The sequence below is a fragment of the Sceloporus occidentalis genome, unplaced genomic scaffold (assembly GCF_023333645.1).
Source record: "Sceloporus occidentalis isolate IW3139 unplaced genomic scaffold, rSceOcc1.0.p SCAF_89, whole genome shotgun sequence".
Classification (NCBI taxonomy): domain Eukaryota; kingdom Metazoa; phylum Chordata; class Lepidosauria; order Squamata; family Phrynosomatidae; genus Sceloporus; species Sceloporus occidentalis.
The window spans coordinates 3,998,702-4,015,493 of NW_028317069.1; the positions used below are offsets into that span (position 1 = coordinate 3,998,702).

At 40.4% G+C, this 16,792-nt stretch overlaps 1 protein-coding gene across 1 annotated transcript in view; it reads right to left on the reverse strand.

Moving 5' to 3' along the window:
- The window catches only part of LOC149284759 (threonine--tRNA ligase 1, cytoplasmic-like), a 30,070-nt gene extending 13,310 nt beyond the window's left edge, over positions 1-16,760 (reverse strand). Inside the window, exons 1-14 of the mRNA XM_089496367.1 lie at positions 16,722-16,760; positions 7,262-7,336; positions 6,679-6,869; positions 6,160-6,283; positions 5,716-5,837; positions 4,975-5,092; positions 4,220-4,281; positions 3,282-3,360; positions 2,955-3,101; positions 2,658-2,756; positions 1,145-1,311; positions 797-959; positions 513-650; positions 236-313 (exon numbers count right to left, since the gene is read on the reverse strand). Coding sequence (XP_089352493.1) covers positions 236-313; positions 513-650; positions 797-959; positions 1,145-1,311; positions 2,658-2,756; positions 2,955-3,101; positions 3,282-3,360; positions 4,220-4,281; positions 4,975-5,092; positions 5,716-5,837; positions 6,160-6,283; positions 6,679-6,869; positions 7,262-7,336; positions 16,722-16,760 — 1,602 coding nt within the window. The remainder of the gene's footprint in view (positions 1-235; positions 314-512; positions 651-796; positions 960-1,144; positions 1,312-2,657; positions 2,757-2,954; positions 3,102-3,281; positions 3,361-4,219; positions 4,282-4,974; positions 5,093-5,715; positions 5,838-6,159; positions 6,284-6,678; positions 6,870-7,261; positions 7,337-16,721) is intronic.
- Positions 16,761-16,792: the final 32 nt, after the last annotated feature.

Sequence of the window (16,792 nt, forward strand, 5' to 3'; positions counted from 1 at the left end):
GCGGTGAGTGATTGGGTAATGTGCAAGTTTTACCAAGTGAAAAAGGAAATACAGTTAAAGCAGGAAAAAAAAAACAAAAAAAAAAAACGTTAACCCGATTCGTAGAGGACACTAATTTAGCCGTGCCACAATGAACAGGCTGGAGAGATTTGGCGTCATGCCATGTGAAAAGGAAAATACATAAATGACCAGCGCCCCACAGGCAACAACTTAAATTCGGTTTATTAATTCTTACCTTTGGACCATAAAAAGCTCCATCCCCTGGGTTCAGCTCCCATGGGAGGCCAAACTCATCAAGACTTTTCTTAAGTTCCTGTGTTAAAAAAAGGGGTTTTAAAGGACACGGAAGAACAGACCACATCGCACATTGATGCTGCGGACTATGATAACTCTAATGTGCTATATGATATCTGCAATAGGTTGCAATAACAATAAAGTTTTTTTTCCCAAGGTTTTATCTGTTTTGCATGTGCCAAGCTAGATGATATTGATAAGCAAAGAAGTGAATTTACTGCTTCAGCTTCCTCCCAGACTTCCAGCTCTCCCATAAACTGCTCTGGCCGCGTAGAGAGGTAGAACTTGAATGTAAATCCAAACACGGAGTACACAGCGCGGACAAAGTCCAAGCAGCCGCTGATTTCACTTTCAAGCTGGTTGGAAAAACAGAGAAAATATTTTTGTGACCAACATTCTAGAACTACATAACATTACAAGAATATGACTTCATCTTGGGTACTTATGAAAAGATTCTCCCTACCAATTATCACCCCATCTTTGGTGACCTTGGCGGACTCACCTGATCCATTGAGCAAAATATATGGGCATCGTCTTGCTGGAAGCGTCGGACCCGGGTTAGTCCCGACAAGGCTCCGGATAGCTCGTTCCTGTGCAGCACCCCAAAGTCTGCCAGCCTCAGAGGAAGCTCCCTCCATGACCGTGGTCTGTGATCGTACATCAGACTGAAACGTTTACAAGAGGGATGGAAAGGATGGTCAAGGTGAAGTCTTCAGTTGAAGGTTTTTGGGCCAACTGAGGAAACCTTTCAGGAACATTGTTCCTAGTTTAATAATACTATATCAATGTAATTTAACACTAAGAACCAGAGCGCATAGACGGTAGCGCAGTACACATATGCCAAGCTCACCAGTGACCGGGACAGTTCATTGGCTTCAGAGAAAAGGTGTCTTCTTCCACGGTGAAGGAGAACATATTCTTGGCATAGTGCTCCCAGTGGCCAGATATCTCCCACAGCTTGTTGTTGTACATGTTCGGGGTGATCACTTCAGTGAAACCTCGCTTCCTGTATTCGCCCTGCAGAAGGGGAGCAGTGGGTGAGAGTCAGAGGGTCGGGTATGGGACGATTGCACAATAAATCTGGTTGGATTCTTACGCACTAGGGCCTTAAAGGAAAGCCATGGTTTCATGACTCAGATGTGGCGATGGTGAAATCAACTGCTGTGGCGTAGAATGGCACCATGCCAATGTGAATCACTACTCAGCCTTACTTTATGTTACAGAGCTTTTTAAGACACAAACACCATTACCATAGCATTATAATATTTCAAACACATGATGGCATCCAGTGACCCAGACATCGTCTCATTGCCCGCGTCATTGACATGTTTAGGTGTTCCCAAGGGAACGCAAACTAGACAGGTAATCTGTACGTGTCAAAACTTCAGTATTTTGTTTAAACTTATATTGGTGAATATCCTCCACCCGTTAATTGATCTCTGCCTTATTGTTAAAGTGCTGATTGTTACCGATTGGTTCAGGCACCCTTTGTTAAGAGAAGGAGAAGGGAGAGAACTTCAGGACAGGAAATTAATTAGATAATGCCAGTTCTGCCACAGGATGCCAATGATCTTAGTTATTTGGGGGTAAAATGTGTATATTCAGAACAATTACACTGGTTCAATAACAATAAGCATGCGCTATCGGTAGTTTTTGTTACTGAATGTAGGTCTCCTATAGTCTGTTAGGGGACACGGAGCACGCAGTTCAGGAGGATGGAGTTTATACGTAGCCAGCAGATCACTGGGGAAACACAATTGTTTCTAGTAATCCTGGAAGATGACTTTCCCTTGTGGGCTCCCTGCAAAATTTCCTATTACACAATATTAAGGGAGAGGTTGGCTACTGAGTAACAATTACAGGGTGTCACTGCTTGGATCTTGCTATAGGTAAAAATCCTAAAAAATAACATGGGACAGACTTCTGTTCCTAACACAGCTTTACTTGAGTAACTAGAAAAGATTCAGATTACGTAAACAAGCGTGGCGGCCTAGATTTAAAACAAGCTTTGATAACTAAATGTATGGATCATTAATACAAACTGAACTAAAAAGGGTCAACGTTTTAAGACTGAATGGGAAAAGGGGTGACCTCCATGATATTAGGCCCCATCCATTTGCAATAGGGCACAAAGCATTGACCAAAATGACGGATAATAAATGGCTGGCTTTCCCCTCGTCCACATTTTGGTGACTCGCTTAAGGGTTGAGTCATTAATAAGTCAAATGTGATGAGTTAAAGAATTTAGGTCAGCGCAGGACAAATCATCTAATTCTGAAGTCATGGAATCTTTATTCAGCTTGGTGGAGTGTTTAATACTTAAATGGCGTACGTCATACGGTGGAGGAACATTCGATAAATACCTTTATGAAATCTATTAAGACGTTGTAAATATGAGCTCCTCTGGGCAGAAAAAAACAGCTTCCGGGACTGAGATCATGGAAGAAGAATAAATTCTGGTCCTGGAAAAGAAAAGGAATACAAAAATTAGCAAGGGCCACAAAGGATTACATGGTTTTGATGTGAAATATTACATGTACGGTGCTGGCATCCTGGTTAAAAGGCGCGATCAAACCACAAAAAACAAAAAGTGGAGGAAATCCTGCACTCGATACTCAAGAGCAAATCCAAGAGGATTCTTCTAGGAAAAATGAACTCACCTTCCCGATTTTCCGGTGGTCCCGGTTCTTTGCCTCCTCCTGGGCTCGTTCCCATTCTTTCAACCGTTTCGTATCTGGGAAAGAAATTCCATAGACTCTCTGCAAAGTTTCCTGCGCGGGATCTCCTCTCCAAAAGGCAGAAGAGTTCTGTTAGAAGGCGACACAGGGGGCGATGTCATTAAAGCAGGAGGCAGCTTTTACAAGGACGCCATTAAATAGAATCACTTCCTTGCATAAACACATAGCGGAGGTAGTCAGCGTGAACCTGGCCAAGCTGCACAGACTTTCAAGACATTTTTCATATCACCTTGATGTGCTCCAGCTAACCTTAAGAAGTGTCATTGCTTTGACTTGGCCCGTGTGCCTCACATGTGGCCCCTGGCAAAGGTCTACTAATGTGCCGCACCTGAAAGGCAAACACAGGGCAACAATGAGCCATTGCGCAAAAAGGGTCGTGGTTTTACTTTTTGCATCATTGCATAAGGTGACATAATTTACATTGTTGCTTAAATTAAATTTTTCCTCTAAAAACAGACTCTCCACCTGGCACTGGACTATAGCTCCCATCATCCTCTCAACACGGGATATATATATGAACATACCGGCTCAGTTATGCAACAGTCTCACACATCAGCCGTGTCCTGTTCCACTGCTGAGGATCACGTCATGTAAAAAACTGCGACCCCGCAATACGCATTAACATTTCTACTGCTAAAAACACACATAGAACACTCTTCTGTTTCTCTTTTGAGGCAAAGTAGTCTCCTAAATACGCCTCCTGTTTAATCAACATACAACATCAATTGGGATCACAGATGCCCAGAGCTGGGCTGCGATGCACCCTTGTAGTTATATTCTCACCCTATATCGCAGCCTAGTATGGCAGAAGAGGCTGTGATCTCCTTCTCCTCCGGATAGACTATTGTTTGACTAGATGCTACATGTTCTCAAACAAGCACAAGCTGGGCTTTTACTGTTTGCAGGACACAATGTAACCTGTAGGTTTTGAGATTATCTTTGGGCCCAAGGCAAACCGGTGTCCCGATCTGTTTGATCATGGGGTGTAAAGCAGTGTCCATGTTGATTATGATCGTGTAGGGTACTTGTTGGAAAGATAAATATCACAAAATACATGTTGTGATAATGGTACATGTTGACCGAGGAGTTACTTCATCATTGACACGACAATCTCTATGTGCACAGGCATAAAAAGCAACCTGGAAATGTTTGCCCCTCGCAGGAACCCTGAATCGTCGCTAAGGTACCTGTAAACGGTCGTAGATGCTTTCACCTTCTCCTCGATGATCCGTGTTTTAAATTTGTTGTACTGTGGATAAAGAATAATTTACAAATATACATGGTTTACTATGTGAAGAAGAAAGACAGAGAAACATGGAGATTTAACAAGATAAAAATCTGTAAAATGAAAAAAAAGTGTCCAAATAGTCACATAAAAAGAAGGACAAGCGGTCAAATGGACAGACGTCCATAATATCTCAATGGACGGTCTAGGCTGACGCACTGAAAGGAGAACAACAACAAATTAGTTTGCCAGGTTAGGATTACTGGCCACGCTACATCTTAATACAAATGGACATGGGTTGGAATACATTAATTTTCAAGGCAGGTCAAAGTTCTGAGCTGCTCCTGATAACAGGCCCTTGTACAGCTCCAAAGTCATCACAATAAATAACTACCGGCTGCTACTAAATGGCTACTGGCAATCTCAAGAGTCAGTGGGCCAAAGGAACCCCAAAAAGTAACCATCAACTCTGCTCCTAAACGGCTGCTAGCAATACCAGGGGTCCGTGGGCTAACTTTGTGTCCGGAACGCCAATAGAATAACCTAATTATTTTGCTGAAATTATTTCACGGAATTATACTTTGCCCTTCCGTGGGGTAAAGTTTAAAGGAAGAAGCATTAAGAATTAACATGAGACGAAGAAAGCCTTGGCTTGTCTTGGACATTTGGAAACATACAGTCTCAGTTGGATCTAGCAGGTAGACCCGGAATCTTTACCTTGAAGAGCTCCAGAAGGTCATCCCGTGTCACCTCGATTCTTTGGAATGGAAGTTTCTGTTTCATGATACCTTTGCAGATGTTTTCCAGAGCAGGAAGGTCACTGCCCAGCACAGTACTAAACCAGAGAGGAAGCAAGCGTCACAGGGTTTGGGGCTCCATATTTGTTGGACATTAGTGCTGGTACACCGGATTTAGAATTTCTTAACACGTTTGTATATTATAAATAATAATACACTCGCAGTGATAACTATGTAGAAACATCAAAGGGTAAAGCGCCACTGCCATCAAGACAGCTCTTATCGCACCCAAACCTCAGATTCAGCTATTTGACATTTGGTTTCCTCTTAGAGAACGCGTGTCTCCACGCTGACATTATGCCCCTTTGACTTTTGGGTTTATTTGCTTATTTAACAGAAAAGTTGCAGGCGAGTATTTTTGTCACAGGGATTCCTGTCCACTCTGAGATTTCTCAACACACAGCTGCGCTTATTAGATCTAAATTAAAAAAAAGATGAAAAAATAGCTGCCGTTGGGACTATTTTACCAAAGTAAAGATGGCTTATGGGACAGCTGCTCTCAAAACCAAGAAAACTATTTACTATCCGGGACTCCTTCCTCTCGGCCGGCTTCAGCCATAAGACAGAGGCACTTAGTTCTCTACCGGGTTTGCAATAAAGTATACCGAGACAGCTGTAGGTTTTGGAGAAGTGACAGACGCCGCTAAAGGTTTCTCATTACCTGGTCGGTAGGTGGATATCATAGAAAAATCCATCTTCAGTGCTAGGACCATGGCATAAGAGACCCCCATAGAACTGCTCCAGAGCCGCTCCCAAAACATGAGCTGAGGAGTGCCAGAATACCTGCAAGGAGAAGCTCGGTCACAGCGTCTGCCAACACTCCATAAAATGGTACATTATTTTCAGGAAACCACCCATCTCCCTCAGGGAATGACAGAACAGTCCCACTGTGTTTCTAATCAAACCCCCACCAATTCTCCTGAACCTATTAATTAATGGTGCTGGTCCACTGGGATTGATGCCCAACAAGAACACCAGCACATTCAGCGGAGTAGAGGACATGGTCCACTGCAGAGGAGTATATGGGATCAGTAGCACAGACTATAACCCGTGTAATATAACCCATGTAATAATCGCGTATAACGTAGTATTCAGAGGAACTCACAGACTGCCCATCACTGGAGTCAAACGTCAGGAATTCAACCAGCGAGTCTTCTTCTAGAGGTCGAGTCAGGTCATGCACAGCTCCGTTCACTCTGGCTGCTACTGCGTTGTATGCCATGTCTGGCCTGAAAAAACAATGGATTGTGATGCCACTGTAATAACTTCTAAACAACCAATTAAAGAAAAATTCAATTCACAAAATTAAATATTTTTAGAGTGATAGTTGAAGCAATTGTCACCCCAGAGATGTACAGCTAGGGAGGAAGAAGCCAAGGTTGTTTCGGATGCCCCCTGTATGTGGGAGCAGAAGGGGTAAACCCTGAGGACACTTTGTCTGCACGCACAGACATTCTGTGCCATCCCGATGGACCAACAGTCCCCGGAAGTTATCAAACACCTAGATGGACTAAGGGGTTAAACAAGCCTTAAAGATCCCCAAAAACCACGACCGACTATGCTCACTTTGTAAATGACCTCAGCGAGACATCGGCCGTCTTTTATCTCCAAGGACCTGTCTTACCAAAGCTGTGAGGCCACGTCATAAGGTGTGGTTTTCCACGACGCCCCGTGGAGTTCCCTGCCGTCGGGCAAAGAGATGTTAATGGGGCAGCTCTCCTTCAGCACCCTCTGAGACAGTCTCTCGTCATGAAGAATCTGCAGCTTCTCAAAGTATCGCAGGCGTTCGTTGATGAAACCAGGCAAAGCGGTGGGCTGTCAAAAATATAAATGAATCATAAATAACAATGATAATAATCAAATCTATAACAATAATAGATTAAATAATAGAAACAATAATCGATTAAATATTTATAACAATGATAATAGAATCTAACAATAACAGAAACAATAATAATAGAAACAATAGAAATAATGATCATAATAGAATCTATAACAATAACAACAACAATAATAATAAAAATAGGATCAATAATAATAAACAGGGAACAAACAATCTTATACGAGAAGTTAGTAAATGGTTTGGGGTTTAGCATTATTTTATATTCCTCAGCATACATCCAAACGAAGCCGTCTGGCAGCGTAATTACTAGATTCGTTTTTTCTAACTTGTTTCATGACGTTTGAGGTGTTATTCCACAACGTACCTGGGTGTCTGGAGGCTGCTTTCCATTCCGACGCTGTTTTGTGTTATCTGTCTGCGGGATGCCTTCTGAGCAGCTCTAAAACAGAACAACAACAAAGCATCACTCACTTCATTCCTCTCGGAATACATCTGCCAACAGGCTTATAGAATATTCTCAACAAGTCACTTTAAACACAAGCCGGTTCTAACGCAAAAGAATCTGCCGGCAGATCGGCCCGTCTAGTCAGCCCCTATTTACTCCAATAAAGACTAAAACCCTTAATCAGTCTCATCTTAGATTCAGGAGCCATATGCATGTCCTATGCGTGTTTGACTTCCATCCCTGTAATAACCTCTACCACTAATGCTGGGAGGCTGTTCTGTGTATCTACCACCCTCTCAGTAAACATAATACCCCATCTTTACTCACTATAATATACAATGGAATATGTTACAGCAGAAGCAAAACTTTCATAAATACATTATGATTTAGAAAATAATATTCACTAAGGTCACTTCCTCCAGATACATAAAAGATGAAAATACAGTGTGACCCGGGGGAGGGAGACAAGCAGAACACCGACCCTGCAAAGCACGGCACCGACACGCGGCCCCCTGAACAGAGACCCCCTCTTTACAAGAGCCAACAGCTTCATAATGCACAGATCTCTGCAACCATCACATGTCCCCTTCTACACACAGAGCCGCCATGACAGTGCGAGCCACGCCCCCGCACCGTGCCAACCACAGGGAGGCTGCCATTTGACTGGCTTCCGAAACCCCTCCCACCTCCCCCACTGTTCTTACTCTCCCGGCAGCAAACCGAGCTGTCTTGGGATAGTTCCGCAGGCGCTCTCCTCTGCGTCTATGGGCTGTAAAGCTGGCTGCCGTGTGTGTCTAAAGCCTAAACGAGCGTCACTGTCATGTAACACACAGGAACTGACAGGTTTCACTGCATTAACCCCTCTGATGCCAGAATGATGACCAGAGGCAAGCCACACTCCCTGCTGCAGTAACATTCTAGCACATGAACGGTTTAACCTGTGCATTCGGATACCGCAATCCCCAGATGTCTATACAGCCAGATAATAAGATGCTATAAACAGCTACCCCTGGGTTCTTATACTGCTTTAGGATGGATGGAAAAGGTGTATAAAAAAAGAAATAAAGAAATTCTGATGTGGTGGCCCTGTTGCCATAGCAACCAATGGAGTGGCCCTATCAACAGAAAACAAGACCTGTTTTCAAACTCTGCACTAGGATTACTATCTATGCTTAACTCCAAATGTGTTTCCCACCGGGTTGGGTATTAAAACGCTAAATATATTACACTGAATAAAAATAGTTAAAGAGATGGCTTTTTAATCATATGAATATGTAATACGATGCTGCCATCTGGTGTTAAAATAAACTGGCACACTTTTTTTTTTTAAAGTAAACATTTGGTAATCTGTCCTTCCAATACATATTCAGGTTGGACTCTACTGTTAAAGACTCAGCTGAATGGAGTCCAGAAATGACCCCCAAGTATTTTGTGACTATTCATCATATTCACAGAATACATAACGAAGCCAAAAGAACTCATGAAAGCCGGCACTGACTAAAAGCTAGGCATGTCCAGGTGGAAGCCTCCCCACAAAGGTTCTGCATGGATACTTTTTTTAGTGAAAAAAAAAAAAGTACTTGGGTATTAACTATACCAAGTTTTCACAATTTACCATTTTGTTCTAAAATAACGTTATGATCTAAAGAACCTTAAACCTTGCGATGGATAAAAACATTATATTTTGCAGCTTTATACTGATTTGAATCCACCTCATATAATTTAAGAGACGTCTGTCTTACTTAACTCCACCCCAGCTGCCTCTACTGAGAGCATGCAGTATGCTTCTCGCACATGCTCAGTAGAACTCTAGTAGAACCTATGTGAACCAAGCCCCCACAACCAAACACATGCGATTAGCCACTGCTTCAGTGACAAATGGCAGTGCTACTGGTTTTAGTAGAGGCAGCCAGGAGAGGAGCTAAAATAAATTAAATGAGAACAAAAGTCTAATTTTCTAACCCCAACGATTAAAAGAATATATTCTCCATCTGAAGACAGTAAAATGAGTCCATGCACAATTGACTCCAACATGCATTAAAACATAACACGATATGATATAGCGACTAAGAGTAATACCCAAACATCTCGCATCCAAAAGTGATGGCCAGATCAGAGTAAAAAAAGAACACAACAATAAACCACAAAAACATACGTGCTAATAACATTCCTTGACCCCAAAAATAACGGACTGCAGCCGCTAGACAGTTACTCCAGTAAGTCAGTCCCAAACATGCATCTTAATGCATGGTACACAGACATTATAAAAGAAAAACTGCAATATATAAAACATACTACACATCTAGTACTCCCAAATGTCCTCCAACAGAAATATCGTTTTAAATGCTTTAACATTTGAAAAGTAAAATCCTGAAGAAAAAAACCCCAAAGCATAATGGCAATAAACTTGTTGTTCAGGTACAACACAGGTATGGTGACCATTACCAGCTCCACAATCCCAATAAAATACCTCCTTGGCTCAAACTATTGTGGGTCTTTAAAACTATTAGAACATTTAGAAACATGTCATAATTTCTTTTATTTCCCCAAAATTAAAATCATCATATGTGATTCTTGGTGAGATTCGTATATTCTGTAAAATGCATTTAGGGTGAGTTACCCTAAAATATAAATGAAGTCCTTAGAAGGAAGGAGAGATCCCAAAACATAATTTTTCTATGTTGGCCCAATAAAAAAGTATCAGCTTTGACTAAGGACTCTTCAAACTAAAATCCCAAAAATAGCTTTTATAAAGTATTTTCTCCCATACTAAAGCCTTATAACCTAAGGGGGGAAAAAAAAAAGATGTTTGAAAGGATTTTATATTATATATCATATATATTATGAAAATCTGTACGCTTATTGGTTTAAAATTTTCTACATTAATAAAAGTAAATTGCTGCTTTGAATTAAATGTATATCTGATGACCAACAGAATGCATTTGGTAAAAGCATACATCAATAAAGGCATTGTTTGATTATTTACCACAAAAACATAAACCAAACAGAATAAATAAGACAAAATACATGAAAACAAGTTTTGTTATCCTATGGTTACTTTATACTATTTTCAGCTAAGAAAAATAAAACAAGAAACCAAGTAATTAAATCTTTACATATCCCTACAAAATAAATATAGGGAAAAGTACTTTATAATTACTAGTATTTGATACTATAATATAAAATATTTCTTTGGTTTATAGTAACTCACTAGGATAAAACAGTGGTAGAATGTGCATAATACAGCGCTGCAGAACATGTTGGTGCTATATAATGTGAATTACTGTCTGAGAGAGAAGACTCGACTTCCAGAAAGATTTCGATTATGGTGTCTCCCCTTTTCTAAAATTCAACACAAACAAATGTAAGGTTGTGCATTTGGGGGAAAATAAACTTGCAAATCAAGCTTTAAGCAGACGATCAAAAGGAACTTCTTGACAATGGAACCTTGGGAGAAAGAGCAAAATGTCTTAACATTTACTGAAAAGGGGAAATTAGCCCAGAACCAAGAAATAATACCTCGTAAATTCTTGGGTTGGCAATTTTTAGAATACGACAGACAATGTGAAACTTTGGAAGGTTTTAGAGAGGCAACGGATTACATTAGGATCCGGAAGCCTACTGGGTGTAGTTACCTGGGAACAGGTATCTACGAGGGCTTAGAATTACTGAGGTTCATTTATAGAATTGGATGTAGGAACCTCCAATCGCAGAGCTTTCCAGCTTATGTGGTGGCGTTCTGAAAGATTAATGCCAAGATAATGTGTACAGAAAACACAGGCAGATAAAATTAGTAATTTGCCGCCATATAAAATTTTTCTTGTGGATTCAGTCTACGTCTTGGTTAAATGCTTGGTTCTAAGAAAAAAAAAAAAATGTTGTACAGAAAACACAAAGCTTTATATGTTAATGGTGACGGCACCAAAAAAGGCATTTTTAAATTAAAATGTTGTCTTGGCAACAACTTGCCCTATTTTTTTTCCTCCTAATAATGATTATTGATTTTATGTCACATTATCACAATTAGCCAAAAGGACCAGGACTTACTGTATGAAACGTAAGCCAAGTGTTTCAAACGTAAAGAGAATATGCTCTGGGCCTGCCAGACAAAAGCTTGTGGATGGCTACACCAGAATTTAATTGGATGTAGCCATTAAGTATGTCTTTTAATAGTGCAACGCTGATTGCAGCGGCACGTTCAGAGAGAATTATCCAAGATATGGATCACATTTATTCTTCGACTCATTTGTAGAAAATCTTGCACGCCAGGGGTCATTCCTATTTTAGCATATCCTTACTTCTGTTAACAGCTTTCATTATTAAGTCTCTAAAAAGTGTCCCTGTTGGTCCAAGGGACCATCATACAAGGTAAATACTCAAGAACTGCAAATGACCTCTGATGGCCTGCGGCTCATCTCGTTCGGAAAGGGCATGGGACGACCAATGTTTTTGAAAAACTTGTATTCCTAATCAAGAGTCTTTATCTGTGAGATTTTCTTTTGATAATGGGGGCTCTGTCACTTTGGAGGATCTTCATTTTAAATTGCTTCTGGGAATAGTTGTATAGTGCACAGCATTATGGGTATTCCAGCTTCTCCCAACAACCCACAAGAGAAGGGTTCATCACTAACAAATACTAAGAAGCTTGCAAGACTACGTGGCATAACGGAAGATGGTAAATTAACATGCACAACTCCAGAAGATTCGGAGGGCCGTACGAGGGCATACTGCAGTCCGATATCATACATTGGTTGGGATATAATTACAGTCGCTGTGAAGAAAACAGCAGGAGCGTACAATCTTACAGTTCCAAGAGTTTCATGAACAACGTGAAACGCGCTGTTGGGAGTTACTATCAATTTTATCGTAAGGTGGATCCAGAAACCTTTTTACTATATCGCTGGCAGTGATTAGGGTAACAATGTAGCAATTTGGGGCTTTTTTTTTTTTTTACCTACGAGGACTTAATTTATTCTTTTTAATTAAAAGCTTCTGGTGTCAGTGCTAACACGTCTTCCCATTTTAGATTTAAAAGGTGGTGTTAGCTTATTTGCATTAAAATAAATGCATTACAGCATTTATTGGGCCACCATGTTGCTCTACCCTCCTGTGTATCAATCACTGCCCCCTCCTCCTTCAAGAAACTGCACTCCCCAATCCTTCTGTAACAAGAATCTGGCCCACAAAACGCCTTGGATCCCCTTCAATACACTCCAGCAGTAGGACTTTGGACAAGCACTGGGCCTGGGTGGAGAAACTCATTGTGCCATATTAACGCAAACTAACTAAAACAGCCATTAACGGCATGGCTAAGGGCCGAGGTATGTCACTTTTTGGTTCTCTACCCATGGTACGTGGGCTCCCTCGTTTGCATATGACTGCTGTTTTAGGCACAGCTTTTGACTATATCAGAGTTCATAAGCAATTTAAGGGCAAATTTGCAGCTGATTATTAAATCTACTTTGGAACCTATGCAAAGTGTCTGCGTTTGTATCACTATATAGAACTTTGCTCTACGTAAACATAAAAAAAGGGGTTTGTTAAATCAGTTTTTACACCAAGTTAAATAATAATAATAAAAAAAATAAGTATAAAGTCATATCGCTATAGCAACCATTGGAATGTTCCTGCTTACTAGACCATTCCATGGGTTATAATGGTAACAAGACCACATTTCACACTTGTCACCAGAATCAATTTCCATACATTATCCCAGGCAAGCGCTCAAAGTTCTGGTGGTTGCTCATACACGGTATCAGATACATAAGGTTACTTCTATATTGAAGAGCCCTTTGCCTACACAGAATACGTTATGAACTTATCGGTTATCACATCTCTCAATGTGGATTGGGTAATAAAAAAAAAATGTAAAAAAATTGGCGGACAAATGTAAAGCTTGCCCGCTGGAGAGACCTTCACCTTGCAACACGTCGGAATTTGCTTTCTGGATAGTAAATGGAGTGCTCTGAAAAATATATAGAACAGAGCTCCCCCATAAAACTCACTCAGTTAAGCAGATAGAAGGCACAAGAGGACTATTTTGTTAATTCATTTTTAGCCAGAAATTCACAAAATAAAGTGCATTGCAGATAGAGCTTGCCCGCTAATACAGGATTAAAGGGCAAATATCCAGTCTCCCACCCCACACATTTCATAATTAGTTCACTGGTTATTAACTTATTATATTCTGTTTATGTGCCACATGATTCTCAAAAAAGAACAAATCAGTTCAAAAAGCAAATTCAATGCCGAGCTGCAATGAGTGCTAAAAAGTCATGTTGAGAAAACCCAAACTATGTATATATATATATTTTTTTTTTTATTATTATATGAAAACACGAGACAACCTTCACTTTATTGTTTCTGTCTGTAATGTAGTGTTTGGGGTTTTTTCCATTCACACAGAAACACAGAACACTAAGCAGGTTGTGATACAGGCGCACAATATTTACAGCTGTTTTTCATTTTCCTAACCCTAGAATCTTAATATAGGTTGAACACAGTTGACAGAAGATGGACACCTCCCTGTCCCATTAAACACCAACGCTTTAAAACGGATGCAATGATAGTAGAACGTTAAGAGTGCAGTTAGTTAAAAGGGTTGGTATGAAGGAGATCTTAAAATGAACATGTCTAGGAAGAATTTAGGGACAGGTGTCTAGCATATAAAATGTCATAGCTCTTTATACTTTATATATATATACACACTATCGTTCAAAAGTTTCAAAAACAAGGACATTTCCAACTGTAACAATTCCAAAAGGGCTTTCTAATGAACAGTTAAGCCTTTAAACTTGTAGTGAACACATCGCGCCATTGGAACACAGGAGTGATGGGAGCAAAAAAAAGCCATTGGAACACTGGAGTGATGGGAGCGATAAAGGGCCATTGGAACACTGGAGTGATGGGAGCGATAAAGGGCCATTGGAACACTGGAGTGATGGGAGCGATAAAGGGCCATTGGAACACTGGAGTGATGGGAGCGATAAAGGGCCATTGGAACACTGGAGTGATGGGAGCGATAAAGGGCCATTGGAACACTGGAGTGATGGGAGCGATAAAGGGCCATTGGAACACTGGAGTGATGGGAGCGATAAAGGGCCATTGGAACACAGAAGTGATGGGAGTGATAACGGGACTCTGTATGCATATGAAGATATTCCATTAAAAATCAGCTCTTTCCAGCTACAATAGTCATTTACAACATTAACAGTGTCTGCAGTGGATTTCTGATCCATTTCATGTTTTTTCAATGGACACATCTGGATTTTAAAAAAAAAAGGTGTCCCCAAACTTTTGAACGGTAGTGTATGAGTGACCCCAAACTTTTCAATGGTAGTGTACACACACAATGCAACAATTTGTAAAGGGAGACACTTTACTGTAGATAAATGTACGCATTTTGCTTAAGTTAACAGCCCTCAACTTTAATGCACTATTACGATCTGAGATTTTAACATGCAATGTATTGCAATATACAAGGTTACAATAACTCCTAGTAAATGGTGAAAACAGTCTTCCCTGGCCATTGGTAATAGATCTATCTTAAGAAAAGCAAGTATGCTAGTGACATTTCCACACAACATTATAAACCTCCCAATATATATATATATATATATATATATATATTTTATATTTTCTTAAATATTCCCAGCCCCACTGTTTTATTGGTACCCAGAATGCATATTATTGAGATGAGCAGCTGCAACAAATAGAATGACTGCATATCAAAATTATTAGCACAAGGAAAACAGAACAAAAACTTGCTTTATTTTCTTTTTTTTTTTTTTGGAATAATGAGAAGAAAAGAAAAAAAAAACCCCTTGTTGTCTGTTATACTTCCCTACGGTTAGACGCCAACTTAAGTTTCTTCTACGATGGTAACTTTCTCACTACCAAAGCAATGGATGAGCATTATAAGAGGGATGCACCTCTACTGCATGCAAACTCAACAGTCATTGGGGAAACAGCCATGGTAAAATGGTTAATGAGCATTGGGAAAGGAGAAAAAAACAAAAACACTTTGCGAAAGAGTAGAAAAAAAAAAAAGTGTTTTTTATTTTTCCATCCAGTCTGAGAGCCAAGGTCATTACCAACTACTCTGCATTTAAGAGTAAAGCTCTGTATGTATTTGTTTGTATATATATATATATATATATTACACAAATTTACACAAGTACTTCATTATGTGAATGTAGAAAGGAATCCCCTTCATGCCTTTCCTGTTAATTCAAGAATTTTAATGTGTAAAGCAATGTGGTGAGGCGGAATCAAATCCACCAAAGAGATAGTGCGGCTTTAAATTTAAACGCCTCTATGCAAAGAAATCAAAATTAGGCTACGCCTGAAATTCTGAAAGCATTCAAATTCACTTTTTTGTCATTTAGAGATGTTACACGCAGAAACAGAGAGCCTACAATCTAGGTGGTTTCACTTCTGTAAATACACATACTATGGAAACACAGGCACAACTTGGGAGTTTCATTAGCCCCACACCAGGCATTCACATGGCTCCTTATGCTCCCAGGACCGGGACTTGGCGCAAAGATGAAGCTGGTCAACTGCATTTTGGTGCTGGCTTTCTGCTGGAAACAGGTGTATCGGAGTACTGCATAAGTAAGACGGCTGGGAAAGAAATGTCATTTCATTAAAGAAAAAAAAAAAATCTGAGCTGAAGAGACTGATCTTGCCATCATGCCCCTGCCACTCACCTATCTGGAAATAAAGCAAATTGGTAGATCTTGTTATGCTTCAGAACTGATCAGTTTTTTGGCTCCACGGACAGGTTGATGAAGAATAACTTTAGGCGTGAAGATGGGATTCCATTTCGGACAACAGTAACATCGCTCAAGAAGTTGGACAGAATAATCGCTTTGAGTCGGCCACCTTGTGAATGGGAAATTGCACAGGTAACTTGATAGGGAATGGGGCATTTAGGCCCTCACAGCAGTCTCTTTTGCTTCTAGTAGTAGTTAACCTACGGCATTGCTCTAAGGGTAAAAAGGGTGAAATAACTAATGTTTTCCCTATTCTTACTTGTTTGAGCACAAGTATCTGCACCCTAAAAACAACCCTTAGAGACAAGCACAAAAGGTTAATGCCAAAGTTCCAAAAGTGATCATTTATCTTGTAATCGTAACTCAGTACCTCGGAGGATAAAAAGGACGTTTAGGGGAGAAGAACTGGGGGCCCCGTCCAAATGGTGGTCGTGGCCTTTTTAAACTGTTATATGGTTCCCGGGGCCTGAACTGCTGTCTTTGAGGCCTTAAGCCTCCTGGATTCATATTGTCTCTATGAGATGGAACAAAATGATGTGGGGGGCCACTATGGGGTCCATGGTGGTCCCTAGAATTGGGTACCATTGCTTCATTTACCCTACCATGGGGTGGACCATTGTGGTCGTGTGATGGTGGCCCATGATCTCTTGAAGCTGGGGGCACTCCAAAATGT